The 17119-nt window shown below is 36.5% G+C and overlaps 1 protein-coding gene across 5 annotated transcripts in view; it reads right to left on the reverse strand.

The window, feature by feature from the left end:
* The window catches only part of ASAP2 (ArfGAP with SH3 domain, ankyrin repeat and PH domain 2), an 83043-nt gene that overhangs the window by 54275 nt on the left and 11649 nt on the right, over window positions 1–17119 (reverse strand). For 4 of the 5 annotated variants that reach the window (XM_021525431.3, XM_085574535.1, XM_077782418.2 and 1 more), the window contains exons 2-3: window positions 9648–9720; window positions 5717–5862 (exon numbers count right to left, since the gene is read on the reverse strand). In XM_021525431.3, coding sequence (XP_021381106.2) covers window positions 5717–5862; window positions 9648–9720 — 219 coding nt within the window. The remainder of the gene's footprint in view (window positions 1–5716; window positions 5863–9647; window positions 9721–17119) is intronic. The other variant, XM_085574536.1, reaches the window with a different exon arrangement.

A 17119-nucleotide genomic window follows, 5' to 3' on the forward strand; every position in this document is an offset into this window, starting at 1 on the left:
CAGGGGAGAGAACATATAAACAAAACACATAGCTACCAGAAGTGTTGGTAGAAGCAACAAGCAAGCTAGCATTTGTAAAGGGGAAAGATGTTCAAGTGGTTTAAGGGCCTATGGTTAAACATTTAAATTCACTGTTTGCCAGCCCTCCTGATAATTTTAACATAAAGCTCTTTTCCATAAGAGCTTTCTGTACTGGTGCCCGCAGTACTTCTGTAGGTTTTGTTTATTAAATCCAAGCAAGAAGGGAAAAAAGCCTTTTCAGTATACTTCAGAAGTCCAATACTTTTCTTAACATGCAGAACTTAAAGTTTTTTCAGTTTAAACTAAAATTCAGGCAGTTGAGCAGTATATGTCTCCTTTTGCCATTACTAAACCTTAGATGCAGTCCCTGTACTTGCCTGTGGGTTTCTCAACCTTCAGTGTGCTTGTGTGTGTGCAGGTGATGGCAGTAATGCCTGCTGAAAAATCATTGTTTAAATTATTTTCTTTTTTTTTTATGGCAAGTTCTATTGGATTTAACAGTTTCCAATAATTTTCCTAGTGACATGGGCTTTAGCAGAACAAGGCCAATCAATATAGCAGGCAGAAAGTGGAAATCAGAGCATTCACTACAGATAAAACGTTGTTTGTCTGAACTTTAAGGTTTAGCATCTACCCCCAAGACTTCAGAAAAATGTGCAACAAAGACGGGCAGCACAAACTTTCATCTTTGCACTGTGCCTTCCCCTCACACACATGGACACAACATTGCCCTTCCTCTGTCCTCACCCCCTTTCCCCCACAGCACAGGTGTGGCTGAGCTGAGACATCACCCACCACCCATTATGCCACGAAGAAAACGCCTCCAGCACAACAGCAGCTGAGCACCACTAAGGATCCACATGCAGCTGCTGGCACAGCTGCCTAGAAAAATGCCTTCACACAAGATACCAAGTGTTGCCACCATGAACTACTTAGGATCAGCCCCATTATTAGCACCAATATGCAAACTTCTCTATTAGGAAGTATTTCACAGGAAATCTGAAAAGCATAAAATGAAGAGCTGCAAAAGAAAAGGAAGGAAGAGGTTTGTGGTTATTCTAGCCCTTCTTCCTTGCCAGTGGAGAACTCCAGAGTGCACATTTTCTAACCTAGGTTGAAAGACCTAAGTGGTAGGCTTCTATCACTTTATCTGGGACATTTCACCTAATATTTTCAGAGTGAGATTTCATTTATATGCAATTTATTATTTTCCTCCTCCGCAATCAGAGCTATCTGTGGAGCAAACATTCTTCCAAACTTTCTTCATAATCCTACCTATTGAAGCCCTAATCATGTTTTATTACTGTCCTCTGAATTTCCTCCAGTTGGATCAATACCCTTTGGCAAAAAAATAAAAATTTGATTCCAGGTGAAGCTGAACCCATGCTGCTAAGGAGGAATTATTACATCTTGGTTTATATCTCTACAAGCATAAATCAAAGAGTACTCTAACTCACACTGTTAGCCAAGTTTTCCTCAAGTGTACTGGTGAAAAACTGAACACTCACAAGTTAAATCATTAAGCTCCATATATAATACTCCAATCTCAAATATGTATAACCTGTAGAGTTTTGTCATGGACTTCAGCAAGTGCTTCTAAACAAAAATACATTTGTGACAATTCAGTCATCAAACATTATAACACCTTGGTCTGAACACAGAAAATCCTAGGCATAAATTTTTCATGTTCATTTCACAATACAGAAAAGATAATTCTTTCAGTTTTGCTGTTACCTTTTACAGTTAAGCAGATATTCTCTCTCTTCTTATGTTTAAAAAAGTAAGTAAAGCAAGAGCATAAGGTCAGAAAAATACCACTGCTGTTCTTCCATTTTTCCTGACTAAAAACCCACAGATTATTCATAGAAAACAGAATCTCTTAGTTTCAGCTATCTTCCACAGAGTGGAAATATCAGATCCACTCCTCTCAATACAGCCTGTTTCATTAGCTTTAAATTTATATAAATGAAAAATAAAGGAAAAACAACAACAAATACAGAATGGTATTTGTTAAATAGCTAGTTCATCTTCACCCTTTTTAAGGAGTGCTGACAAAGACGCACAACTAGAGTTTATTTCTTCTCAGTGTAGTAATTTAATAGGATTTAAAGGAGAAAATACTTAATGTGCAAATAAATTGCAATGAGCCTTTCCTTGTCCTAATATTTTCCATGTTAAGACTCACTCCTTATCCCTTGACACTATACTTAATAAAGAATAGCAATTAACACTACAAGCAAGTACCATACAGACATAACCCACCTGGGAGCACTGCCTACTCTAGTGGGTGGTCCAAATCTATTAGGAATTAGTAACAAGGTTGCCATCAACAAGGAATATTGTGCTTGCCACAAAATGTATTATGTTATCTCTGAAAATGGCCTCTAGTATTTTCAGATCTTTCACTACCAAAAAGACAAACTGATTGCTCAATCTTCTTAAAAAACAGAAGTTGAAAAAAAAAGTTTAAGTTGATAGCAGAGCTTTGGCAAGAGAAAATAATTGCACAGTACATATCACAAAGTGATCCAAATAATGCAAACTGGGGTAGAATGACTAAAATAAGTGGTTACAAGGATCTTGTACACAGTAAATATAAATTCATTTCTTGAAGATGAATTTATAAAACCCTTCAAAAGTGAAGAAAAACTACAAAGGTTGGGGTGGCGTTTTTTAAATTTTATTCAGTATTTGAAAGTGTACACATAAAAGCAGCATAGCAAACTTGTATAAACTTCAAGACCTAAACTTTAACTTGAGTAGTAAGTATACAGGTTTTAGGATTAAAACAAAAAAAACTTCAGCTGTTACTGAAATACTTTAAAACACTGATGTCTTGAAAAGGCCATAACAACTTCAAAGTCTTTTGGGAAACTTTTAAAAATATTAGGGAAAACAAGCACCTGAAACTCCAGTTAAAGGAGAACAACTTTATAATGGCTTTCCTCTATCTTACTAAGGACAACTTTAAGGAAAATCTGAGTGCAGAAGGACTCTAGAGCTACAGCTCTAAATGCCATCCAGGCCAAGAGCTGACAGAACACATCAGCTTCTAGAAACAAAAGTAAAATATATGACAAAGCAAAACTTGACAGTAGCCCTAAAGCTTTGCCAGTGTTAATAGCTTTGGCATCTGTTCCAGTCTGAACATGTCCTCTCACTTCCTTGCACATTTCCCATCCACTTCAGTTAAAATCTTCTGTGGAAATTCAGCACTCTGTGAAACTCCAGAGATAGGTCTATTTAAAGAATACTTTTCAGAATGTTTTTTCAACAGCAGCAGATTGTATGGCCCTGGCAAAATTTTTGATGAAAACATTTACAACCAAAACATGTGGAGTGCTACAAGGAAACACCAGAGGAGAGGCATGTTTTTAATATCATGTTGAAAGCATTCAGAGTTGGATATGTCACCTCATTGTGAGAATGCATATATGGCTATGACTTTAATAAAACACACCCTAAATTATTTCCAATTACTGTACAAAACTTTTTATACTGGTCAATACTCTTTTAACCTTCTAGAAAACTAGACCTCAAACACTGAATTGATGAACAGATTTTCAAAATGACCAGTTACTAAAAATTTATTCTAGTGGCATTAACTTCTAATAGGCAAGGCTATATAAAGCTGTATTTTTTCATTATTTTAAATTTCTTTTTCATAAATATGGCATTTACAAGGAATAATTAAGTTCACACCTTTTTTTCATTTGTATTTCTTTCTGGAGGAAACTATTTTCCTATTAAGACACCAAATTCAAGGACCATTAGGTTTCCTTTGCTAGTCAGGAAAAAAACAAAAAGCTTCAAACCTCAACAATATGAGGCATCTTAGCAAGGAGCAGAGCTTTACAGAGACTTGTTCTTCACCAGACAGTATTAAAGAGAGAAGGTGTCTATGCTACTCCAATATCAAAAAAAAAAATAAAATTACATTCATGTCTGTGCAAAATTACCCTTCCCTTCAAAAACAGAGAAAATAAGAACCACAAACTGAGAGAAACTACATACTTAGCTACTCTCTTATAACATATCCTCTTCTTATAGACACAAACTGAAGCAAAAGGACATAGCTGCTACTAAAAAAACCCCACCACTACCCAGCAAAACGAACTACAAATTTTCCTTGGAGAAGACACACAAAACACTTAGGCAGATAACAAAAGGTAACAAAAACATGCATTCCAACTACCCATAGATACTTATTTTGTTTTGCTTTTTTTTCTTTCCAAAGTGTGGAAGAAAATTTATTCTTGTCAGAAACATTTTGCAAAGATTGTTGTTTCTGGTTTTAAGAGCACAAATAGCTAAGATTTTTGGAAAAAAAGTAACACCACCTAGCTTTCAGAAGTATTCTTGAAATGCAATACATTGAAAGATTTTTCTGGGGAGGGGGTGTAGCTTTTAGCAGATTGCTTTTTAAAACCACTTAAACATTACATTTCCCAGATCCATTTGCCTAATGAATTCATCATACTGCAATTAATATATGATAGAGAGGGGGTTTTAGTCAACAGAAGATATCAATTAGAAGACCCATTCCATTTTCCTTTCTGCAGGAGCTGCCTGACTCTGTACGAGAGACTTGGGATAACTGACTCACACTGAATCAGGATGCCTCTTCTGATACATAATCTCAGATAGTATTTGTACATCTAGAGAAGTCCAAATCAATATAACCAATATGAAATACATCTCATTGTTGATAAATATATTTGTGGCTGTATTCACCAATACAATGATTGGGTAAAAAGACAGGACAGCATCAGAGAGGGAATGGAACTGCCCTAAATCCCATCAGCTGGAAACATTCCCCAAAGAAGTGATTATGACCAGCTGGCTGCAAACTACAGACATTTGGACTAGTCTCACAAAAGCATTTGATGTGTCTTCATGCCATTGATTTCAGCAGACACAGACTTTTAAATGCTCCTGGGAATCTGGGTCATTTCCCCTTCCTAGCCCCTGGTATAAGAGTTCTGTGAATTCAAGTAAATTCAGTACTTAAGATAGGGGATAGCTCTAGCTTCTAGGATGTAATCAGAATCTATCCTTTTTGCACCCTCTGATTAATGTGAAATTGAGGCTGAAAATTCTCCATTTATAATTAAAAATCCTGTTCTCCCATTTGGGTCCATCCCATTTGGCTCACCAAAGAGGCTTTTAGACGTACTGGCTTCAGCTGTAGGATTGGTCCCCAAAGGACACTACTGTTGTTTTAGCATTTTGCTTGATTTTGTTTCCCTAAGAAGTGAAAGTGCTCTCTTCCAGAGCCACTAAAATCTCCCTTTACAAATACAAATGGAAAGTGGGAAAAAGTAAAGTAAAATATCATGATCACACAGTAAATCAAGTTGGGTTTTACTGGTTTCACACTTTAAAGCAAATTGTGAAGTTTTATAATGTATATTACAACTACTTTATTGTGGGAAGCTTTTAGGCATGAGAAGTGTTGGAAGAGGGCAGTTTGTTGTGTTTTTATGTTGTGGTGTTCTGGTTTCTTTGGTTTGGGTTGAGTTTTGACTTCTGCAAGGGGAAAACCTAGGACATGAGATATTTTTATAAGTTGAGAATTTTTTATGAACAGTGGTTGCTACAACACAAATTGTCTTCAATATGAAGAGCTGTTATAATTCCAAAACACAGCCTTTGGCTTTAAAATTCCAACATGTTTTTCTTAAGCAATCCTTACCAAATTTTTGAAGAGTGCAGTTAATTCCTTTGTAAACACAGAAAATTTTAAAAACGCTGTTCCCAAATCTGGGTCATCCCTGCAAACACAGTTGCCACCAAACTTCTCCAGTGCTTGTGTATACTGTTCTTCATTTTCCACATGAGCTTTGAAAAGAGCAAAACATGAATATATGATCAGCAGATAAAAGGTTATTGAAATCACAATTTATGGGGTCTTTTTTAAAAAAGAAAAGCTTTCCAGAGTTATTGTTAAAATGTTTACTTGATACAAAAATCCATCATTATTTACACTTTAACACTGATATGCCAGAAATATGACATATCTCACTAATTCCGGTTTGCATGTTCCTATCCACATGTACAAATGACAGTGTGCCAAGACAAGACAAACATCTGACACCCTAGAAAGATCCATTGTATTTCTGCATCACAGCAGACACCTCAAAAAAACTCCCAACTCCTATAATGACATTTCAGATTTTAGTCTTTTATTAACACTTTCTTATTTTACTATTATTATGTGCTATTATGCTTTACTGTGTGCTGTAAAAGAAACAGAGGAGCTAAAGTGTGCTGGCAGTGTCTTGGATCTCTACAACAGAAGGCAATAGAACAAATATTCTTGGGTCACCCTAGGAAAAAGGACTATAAAACACATTATAGTGGAGGACAAAACCATATCTATGTCAGTTCTCCAATTCAGGGCAGTAGTGGGGATCTGAAGCAAATCCTAGCAATCTGCATTTACCACAGGCCAGTTCAGTTCTGAAAGCAGTTCTGGTTCATGACAACCAGATTCCTTTCTGAGACAACAAAACCAGAAGCTCTGCACTAGAAGTCATCCAGTGGTCCAGGACAATTCATGCAGCACACAACCAGCATCAATGTTCATAAAGCTTTGAGCTGCACATGTTGCGGGTTATTCATCCCAGGGCATAAGAGGAAATCTAGGCATAAAATAAGTTCAAATATAAAGGAAATTTGAGAGTCTTAACCACTTTGCACAAGTGATTTACTCTTAGGTCACCAGGTTATCTGCCAATATAGACAGGCACAAAAAGTGCCTTTGTCAAAAGTCAATTTGATCTGTGGAATAAAACAGAAACACAAGGTTTTTCTGAACTCAAGTTTAGTGACCATGTCATGCTTGAACATGTGGACAAAGCACACCAAGTTGGCACATGAGAAAGCTAACACTGCCTATTTCTTATTCTAGCTGTAGACAATTTCTAAAGCTTCAAAGAAAGTCAGGAAAAAAAAAACAAAACTCCATACCGTAGAAAACAAATTATGCATTAATAAGGACAAAGACTGTCTTGGTCATTACATGACACTAGCATAAACCCTGAAGATTATTTAGAGAGGATTAATCTGTTTTAAAAAGCAATGATTCCATTTCATTTCAAGCCCATTTGTGCACATAAACACATTTAATATCCAAAGGATTTTTTATAAAAGTCCTTCCCCAAATTTCAGTGCATTAGTTATATAACCTGTTCAATAAACTTATCACGCTCCAGACTAAAAAGAAACCTGTCTGGTCATGCGTCCTATCTTGAACACAATTCAAGAACTTTGTTTCTCAAATAGCTACAAATTTTCTCTAATTTCCAATATATGAAACTAAAACCCAGTGCAGTAGTGGTATAACAGTATGTAATTAAAGACTGACAAAATGTACATGCAAAATGGGAATTACACAAACCATTAATTCTACAAGTCTTTAACTTGAGCCCTTGAATTTGCAGCCTATGACAGATAGCTATTAAATTTAAAACTGAATACTAGCACTGAAAGTTACTTATTTTCCTCAGCTTCAAAAGCAAGGGCTGAGCACTTACCAAAATTTTTGCTGTAGGATGAAGTAAGGATGTTCAACTAATTCTATTGTGTGACATATATACACCTGAACAAGCTTTCAATGAACTGGCACAGGCAGAAAAAATGAGGATCCTTTAGATTTCACATCACATCTAGCCAGTAAGGTGAGTTATTTCCACAATGCTTTCTGCATTTTTGCTGCTTCCTGCATCCAGCTTAGCTTACATGAACCCAGGTGTGAGAAAAGAGGTCAAGCCACAATTCCTATAGCAAAAAGAGAAAGCTGTCCCTGCATGAAAGCAAGGTAAAAAGGCTTCTACCATTAAGTGCTATGGTTAGATGTGCAACCAGTAGCTGAGCCATGCTGACTTTTTACCTTAGGAAACAAGCCCAGCACCATTCCACAAGGCATCCCCAGGAGTCTTCTATTCCCCAGCAGCCTAGGGACTGTTCTTCTGGATTCTGAGACATTCCCTAGAAGGCTGATGCTAGTTTATTGCAGCAGTACTATTAACTGAGCTGGTACCCCCAAGTGCTTCTGAAGAACACAAAAAAACTTGATCCAGTTTTGATGGTTTAGAGGCTTTCTTTAAGCAAGAACCCAAGATGTGTACAAATTGGGAGTCGCTATGTAATCTTTAATAATGATTTGTAAATGCTCACATTAAAAAAGAAAGACAAAACATTATTTTATTATAACATTATTAACTATTTAGGGAGCCTATACTAAAAATCCAGTCACTGTACTCTTCTGAGTGTAGGACCATGGGGTTTGTTTTGTTAAAAGAAACCCCAGGGGCTGAAAAGTGGCTTGGATAGTGATGTTTCTGCTGGTGGAAGATAAAAACCTCCAAACCTTTCTTGCCAAGATTGGGTGGGCAGCACAAATTTAAAACGTGGGCAAGGTACTGATTTTATGCAAAGACTAGTGATTTGCTACAATGTTCTAACAGGTATTCTGATTAGGAGGCATAGTCTAGCACTCTAGAATAAAATTTTAAAAAAACTCAACAGCCAAAAAAACCCAGTCAAGTAAGAAAAAGAAAATAAGAAAGGATGCCAAACCAATGAAACAGCTCCTGATGAATCTTAAACTGAACTCTCCATAATCCGAAGATAACAGTTTTATTACATTCGACAAGGACCTTCCTTTCAATTACTGGAGATGAATTATACCACAGCAACAATTCTTTTTGTACCTTTGTCTGAACAGCAACACGGCCACAAGTTCTGTCAGATATTGGTGGCTCTCCAAGGTTGACAGGCCTATATGTTTTGCATTTAATATAGGTTTTGTTAGCTCTAATTGCTATGAACTGCACAGTGAGAACAAAAGCCAACCAAATGCTGTTTCTTATCCACAAAAACAAATGCTATTTCTTATTCACAAAATGCTGGTGATCCACAAAAACAAAAGCTTCAGTTATTTTTTTCAAAGAAGATAAACCTACAAAATTATAATAAATTGGCACACATTTAAAAATGCATGCAGCAATAGTTCTTTGTATTTTATATAGCATTGTATGAAAAATATCTGATTTTTTACATCATGACAACAAAAAGTTGCAGCTCATCAGCTCCCTCTCATCATGAATTTCTGAACATACATAAGTGGAAGCCACCAGGGAGACTGAGATTTCACAAAGCAGTAGAGCCAATGTAGCTTCTTATTGCTGCCGAAGAGTAATTTCACCCCCCACACCCTCATCTCTTGATGATACACATGGTCCTACCACTTCAGGTGCTCATCTAATCCAAATTAAGTTGATCTCACTGCATATGCAATTTTATATAAGCTTAAAAACTCATCTAGGTATCTGCCAAGCAGCAGGCATGACAGAAAGAGCAGGTAGCCCACACCCACTGGAAAGAGAAGAGCACAGCTTTACCACTTGGTACCCATACAGCAGCAAGAGAGGTTTAGCTACCCCACAGCACCTCATCCTTACTGAGGTCATGATCAAACAGCCAGTTCAAGACTGCCATTAAAAATTCACATATTTCTCTTCTCACAGTTACCCATATAACTCTTTCTGATTCAGTATGACATCTGACTGTTTAAATCTTCTAATTTCATCAGTATAAACTAATAGGAATTTTGTACTTACCCAGACCAGATAAATTTATGGCTTTGACAGATTTCTTCATTTTATAGAGAACAGTTCGGTCAACATCCAAAGCCTAAAAAAGAAGAGAAAAACATAATAACGGATTTTCTTTTGGCAAATTTCTGTCCTGAAAACCTGCTGTAGTTACAGTTATTGCATAGTTAACTTTATTTCCATACTTAATAAATTACTTGCCATTTGTTTCCATCCCCATCCACACAACCTATTCTGTCACCTTACCCGAAAAAAACACCTCCTCCATCTTTGGCTGGGGATCCGCATCATATAAACTAAGCAGGAAACAATTTACAAAGTATTGTCTTTCCAATCTAAATTGTTAAAGAAACTTAAAACAGTTTTCACTCATGGTATATTCTGATGTTGCTGAAGAAATGAGCAACACCACTTCCTTAGGCAGAATATTGAAAATGGAATTTATTTTCAGTTTTCCTGGATAATTTAGTTAATTGCTTTCTCAACTATATGAACTTTTTAACTGCTATGCTGAGTAAAATAAATTGCATATCTCTCAAATATCTTTCACATAGTTCAACACTAAGCTAAGCTTTCTCCAACACTACATAAAACTCAAGTTTAAATCTTACCCAGAATGTTCAAGCACTTATAATCAACTTGTTTCAAAGAAAGAAGTAAAAGCAGGTAATAATTTTGCTTACTGAAGTGAAATATGAGCGGACTCAAAAATGTAGAATTGTTCCAGAAGGGAGAAGCAGAATTACAGTTATACAAATTAATTTTTAAAAAAGAGTTGTGAAACTTGAAGAAAATACATGTTCAGAGATGGGGTATCTTTAGACCCCACTGAAAAACAATACTGAACACTACAAATTGTATTACGCCAAGAGCTGTTTAGCATGATACATGATAAAGCAAAAAAATCCCACCAAATAAATCCTAGTTCTCATCCAAAACATTCCAATGAATTGTAGCAGCTACATACCTTATCTACCATTGCTTTATGCAGAAAAGTCAGTCCCTAGGAGTCTATACAATTATTTTAACACAGTGAATGCAAAAAGAAATATTAAGCCCCCTGATTCTGGAAGTATTCTTGAACTGAATCTATTTAGACCTCAAATAGGTGAACAAAATCTTCATAGCATTCCATGGAAACAAAGCAGTTTTGACAATGCCTTAACATTAATGGTTACAGTGTCATGGTACTGCTACATCCATTGGAGATTTTACCTCCAGCATCTTTATAGTTCATATCTGAAACATATCAGCAGGAGAAGTACAGAGGCCTTTTCACATGGAGATTTGAAGTACAGAGGAAGGGAAAAATAAAACAATCTAAGCAAGCCCATAAAAGCCAGATCTGTTCACCCTCTTCAGCAATTTGAATTCCATCTAGTACAACAAGTCTGTATCTAGTGTGATCTCGAAGGGTAGATTAGTCACCTGTTTGGATGGGAGTACATGAAGTGAATTCCCCCATTGTGTATTTGCTGATTTCTAAAAATAACCTCAAGAAAAGCATCCTCTGATCAGCTGACTACAGAGGAATTATTTCATTGATGACTGCATCAAAGGGTAATCACCCTCTTGGAGTACAAGTGAAAGGAATGTCTCCAACTACAAGCAATATGAGCAACAGTCCAAAGAGAAGGCTGACAGCCAAAGACTTAAAACTAACAAATTCAATTCTCAGCCAAGTCTTAGATTTGTGTGTGCAGCTGAGAAAATTTAAATCTCTGCACCTTAGTTTGAGGGAGATAATTCTTAAGGAAATGTCAGAAGGATAAATGCATTGGATTAATTTTATTACCATGGTGAGGGATCCAGACAGATGTATGGATTAATAAAATCCTCTGGCTCAAGAATGCCTCAGTCAGAAAGCACAAACTCCCAGTAAGGAAAAAACCTCAAATCCTCCTCCTCAACTAAAGTCATCATTTTGGTTTGAAATGTCTCTCAACCAACTTCCCCTTTCACCAGGATCAGGCAGCAGAGGAACAAACCCACAAGGCACTGCACAACCAGAGTCCAACAGGAATGGCAGCTAATGCCACTAACACACCACTGACAACTCAAGCATCAATCCATTTCAAACAGCTGCTCCACATAAAAATTCAAAACAAAGGATAAGGGGGAAGATACTCCACTGACAGTACCAAGGACAACACAACAAATAAAACCTAAAACCTTAATGTGCTGAAACTGTACAGGTCAGGCTTTCTTGGGTCCTCTCTTCATCCTCTCCCTGTCTTTTCAGCTGTGTCTGTGCAGAGCTCTACTTGAACCTTAACAAACTGTGACTAGAAATTGGGGGGGGAAAATCAGTTCTGGAAAGCTTTCGAAACAGGAAACAAAGGATAACAAATATCTAGCCATTTGAAGCGGGACCTGGATATATTTATAAAATACAATTACTATGTTTCCAACTGTGGTAAGAAAACTACACTTGCTGTTGTAGGAAGTTTTGTCTATTCCTCCCTTCCTTGGTGCAACCTTTTCATAGTGTGTGACATTTAGGAGTGCCTATGTGTGCCTACAACAAAATCGCAAAATAATGGGCAAAATAGTAAAAAGCTCTGCATCTTTAATACTGTATTTCACTCTTGCTTACAGACCAAAAAATAGAGAGGAAGACTTTGCCTTTGTTTGATTGAACAGCATTGGTGTTATTCATATCTAGTGTTTCAAAGGAGTCATTTCAGGATAAAACTTGAAAATGTCAGCTCCTTGTCTTTAGTGTTGTTCTACATATTTCCTTGTCCTTTTCTTTGTCCACATCTTAGCACTGGGAAATCAGTTCAAATCCAGCTGTAGCCTCACTACAGTTCACATTTCTAAGCTTCTGCTTATTTCATAAATATACACATACTATACCAATGCACACACATGCACCAAAATGCACCCTAATTCAACTTCTTGGTGCATTTTCAATAGTTTCAGAAGCAGGAAATTTTAAAATAGCTTTGTATGTTGCATATACTAGCATTTCTTTTTATTCGCTTAAAAATGCCTAGTGAACTCCTGAACAGAACGAAAAGTGACCATGTATTTCAGATGATGGGATCAGTTTGTCTTCTCAGGTAATGTTTCTAGTTTTGCCTCAAAAAACTCTATTGTGAGGCTTCTTCTTTTAGCATCTGTTTCAGCACAACTAAGACTATGAGGCCATATAAATAATTTTCATAGTCCTACTCAGCTTCTACTAATGAGTACTCAGATTTCTCTATTGTTAAAAACAGTAAATATAGCTTTGACTGAAGTTGGGGGGGGGGAATTCTCTACAGTACATAAAACATGAAGTCACATTATTGTGGAAGTGGTGTTATGCACATGAACTGAAACAGAAACTCAAAAGTGACCTTCTTGACTGTGTCCTTGTCTGTGCAATCTTTTTTCCAAACACAGTGTTTATGTCTTCTCTTCATTTACTTTCATGTGATTTCTGATGGCAATCTGATGAAACCATTTTTAAGGTAAATTACTTTTTAGTCAGAAGTATACTAGGGAAAGGAACAAGCATATCACAATCAAATGTAGATTTTCAAAGGAACACAGGACAGAGGACACAAGTTAACAGTGATAAGTAGCAAAGCTTTTTTCCACATGTAGGAACAAGGTCCAGTTTCACTTGCCAAAGGCCAGTTTCCATTTTCACTGCTTCAAAGGTTTTTACTTTGAACTGTACAATGTGTCAACTAATTAGAATCAAATCCATCTTACCAGGAAGAAATCAATCTAAGATTACTGAAACATCCTGAAATGCTATTCTATATCCTACTCTGTATGCTTCAATCTAATGATGATGATGATGATGATGATGATTAATAATAATAATAATAATAATAATAATAATAATAATAATAGTTCTGATTAAGTCTGTTTCACATTCCCTAGAAGGATTTAAGCCCACCAGGATTTACAATTTTCAAACATTTAATTGTGCTGCTTCCCCCTCAAAAAAACTCAGAAAATAAAAAGATTGGCATGAATCCCCAAATCTATATTATCTAAATAGATCTGTGCAATATAGACAGTTGGCATAAAAGAGGAATGTATTATTTGCTCTTTACAGTGGAGAGAGGAGAAACAAACTGTTCTATTATTAGCATGTTTTACTGAGGGAGGAAAAAAAGCAGGAAGACAGAAACTCAGAAACTGAACATCCCAGAGATGATTTTGGCACCTTTTACAGAGCCAAAGGGTACAGGAAAACCAGGGCAGTAGCAGCATAAGTGAAGAGTCCCCAGGCTCTAGCAGTTCATTAAACACCTTTTGTGCCAAACTTACAGCAGAAGTCTGGGTCTTTATCTTATACAAGTGTCCTCACACCAGTGTGTTTTTTCTTTGTGACCCAGAAAATAATTAATTATCTGTGCAGGAATAGACAAACAGCCATACTGGATCAGATGAACACTGCATTTAACTTGATATCCTCTATCAGGAGCAGCCAACAGCAGATGTTCGGGGCTGCAAGCAAGGAAAAGCACGTACACATCCTTCCCCAGGATAATCTCCCAGTTTCCAGTAATAAGTTTAAAAACAAAAGGCTGTGATACTTTCAACCATAAACACTACATAGCCCAACAGGCTATTCTCAAGAGAAACAAGACCAAATTTTCTCATTCCAGACAAGGGAAAGGAAAAAAACTAAACCTGACAGCATACCATGGGAAGTAGGGACAGAGGAAGAGGAAGGAGCTGGCCATCACCTTTACTTTATTTTGCATTTAAAACAGTTCAAAACATCTAACATATTCCCTCCTTCATACCCACAACAGCTTCCTTTTGGAAAGTATAAAAGCAACTATTTCACATTTTCAGCTATTTGGATGGGGTTTTGCTGAAAGTATTCATAGAACTGGGTCTGAATTTGAGAAAAGTCTCGAGATAATAATTTTGTAAAATAAAGAGTCCATTGGAACAACAACAACAAATGCTTGGAAGTACTGCTAAAGCAGTAACAAGATTTTGGGAAATAAATCTTGTGTTATTTGAAAAATTATCCTGGAGTCAGGAACCTACTTGTTCTTCCCTATACATCTAACATCTAACTGACAAATATACAAAAAAATATTAACACTGATATTTGATCTATTATACACAGTTATCTTAACACTATTTCTCTAAAGCAAAATCAGATCTTGCTCTTAATTTCAGCAATTTGCTTTAAAACATTGAGGTACTCAACAGTCATAAATCCTGCACTTCGTCCATTCCAGTATTTCAGGATAAGTTATAATGCCAGAAGCTGATGCAGATGCTGAACATATATAGGAACATCCTTCCCAAAAACAAAAGGGCACAGGAAGAAACTTGGACAGTTAAGGAAAAGAGAGACAATCAAGTAGTTATTGTAGAGACAGCAGAACAAGACAAGGTTCTTGTGCCTCACTGGACTGGTCTCATTTAAAAATTAACAGCAGCAAATTTTTTTATACTTGTATCCAGGAACCACAATAGTTTGGCTTTTCTGGTGTATCTTTACAGGCAATCTGATATTTGCTGTAATTAATCCTTGCTGACTCAAAAGATCAGAGATATCCACAGACATTCTGTCTCAGCTTGTTATTTTTCTACTAGAAATGAACTGTCAACACCGCTGGCTTCAATCCACTTTTCTGTTACAGAGGTGGTAAAAAACTTCTTAAATTATGTTATCCCTCTCCAGAATCCTCTTTCCATTCTCCTACTCTTATGTAATTTCCTCCTTCAATGTATTAGTTTCTTTCCTAAACCCTCTCCAGTTTCCTTCCACTGATCACCTTGCAAATTCACAGAGGGACTGATACAAAGGGTGGAAAAAAACCCTTACAGGCATAGTCTGGGGCAAGGCATTGTAGTTCCTGAATCTATCCTAGAACAATAGTAATTTAAAAACACTTCATTTGAGGCAATTACTTTACTTGGAGCAGGCATGTGAAAAACTGCAGTAGCTATGACAGATAATTTGTATAAATGAGCTCTTTGCTGTGAGACCTGCCATCTGAAGAGACTGAAGGTTCAGAGACAAACCTGAAAAAAAAAAGGACAGTTTATGGCAGAATCATCTCTGAAAGGTCCCTTTCCACAAAAGCATTATTTCTCCAGCATCTGGGTTTGTGGTTCTTGAGGTCCCAGTGCCAAGGCAATCTGTTTAAACAAGCACTGCTGTATCTGGCAGAAAAATGTAGTAAACTCTTGAGCTAAGGATATGCATAGTGGAAAAAAGTAACAATAATGTGCTTTGGGAAATTAATATGTGAAAGTGCAAGGTAATTCTGCTGCAAAGGTAAATGATGGGAGAATTTGGTATGGCTCTATGTTGTGTATAAAATCAGACCTGAGCATGATGACTTTGTACAATGCATTTATTAAAACAAAGAAGGCATGCCTAAAAACCAGATTTCTGTAACAGATCACTTCTATCAGAAGAGAAATCCCAAATCAGAGGTTCAGAGATAAAAAATGTTACATCATTAATACAAGTCACAAAATGAGACTGTTTCACACTAAACAGGTGCTGTATCTGTGTATTAATTGATTTCCACAATCCGTGTAGTGAGGCTTCCCTCACTACAAAAAGTTAGAAATGCAACATGTACTTAACTAGGAAACAGACATCAAGCATTTTTGTGAAATAAAATCTCATGCTTAGAGATAGAATGGAAGCTGCTTATGCCAACTATTTATCCAGAACACATCAACCTCCTGCATTAACCAATTTTTACACCGAGAAACACATTTTCCTTCTCCAACACTGCAGCTATCTGCTTTCAAAGACAAGATGACTCAACTTTAAATACAGATCTCATAAGCATTGTAATAGATGATGCACTTAATCTTTACAGTAGCTCATTTATAAACAGAGTGGTGTAAAATAAACTCCCTTATTTAATATTTGGGGTTTTTTTCAGTTGCAGTAGTCAACTCCTGATATCCATTTCCCTTTATTTACTATTACATGCTTCAACATCCTAAGATATATCACCATGTAAAATAAAGTAACATAGGCAACAGGATTAAAGTTCCAGTGATGATTGTCTTAAATGGACCAGTAAGATTTAGCAACCCTTTACCTATGTCAAGATTCTCTGATCCTCACCCTGAAAGAGACTTTTTTTTAGCTTCATGCTTTTGCATTTCGGTCTGCTGTCAGCATCCATCAAAGTCATTCATGGTTCAGAGTCCAGCTGTTGGAAGAGGCTGGTCTTCACATTGTATCATTCCACAGCATTATGATGAGCTGGCTGATGGGATTTTCCTTTTGCAGATTTTTTAATTCAGTAACTCTTTTCCCCAGTATTGAATCTTTTTAAACACCATCAGAGGCAACAAAAATTAATCTTTGCAGAACATAATGCCCTTTTATTCTGCATGTGATAAGCTTTCAGAAAAGAGAAATTTTTGTTACTTATGGGAGATACTTTCCCCGAGTATGGGAGATACTTATTTCCAGATACTCAAAAGTTCCCATATTAGTGGTCTAATTTGGTATTTGTAGTCTTCCAAAGCTC

The sequence above is a fragment of the Lonchura striata genome, chromosome 3, assembly GCF_050655825.1.
Source record: "Lonchura striata isolate lonStrDom1 chromosome 3, ASM5065582v1, whole genome shotgun sequence".
In the NCBI taxonomy this organism is placed as follows: domain Eukaryota; kingdom Metazoa; phylum Chordata; class Aves; order Passeriformes; family Estrildidae; genus Lonchura; species Lonchura striata.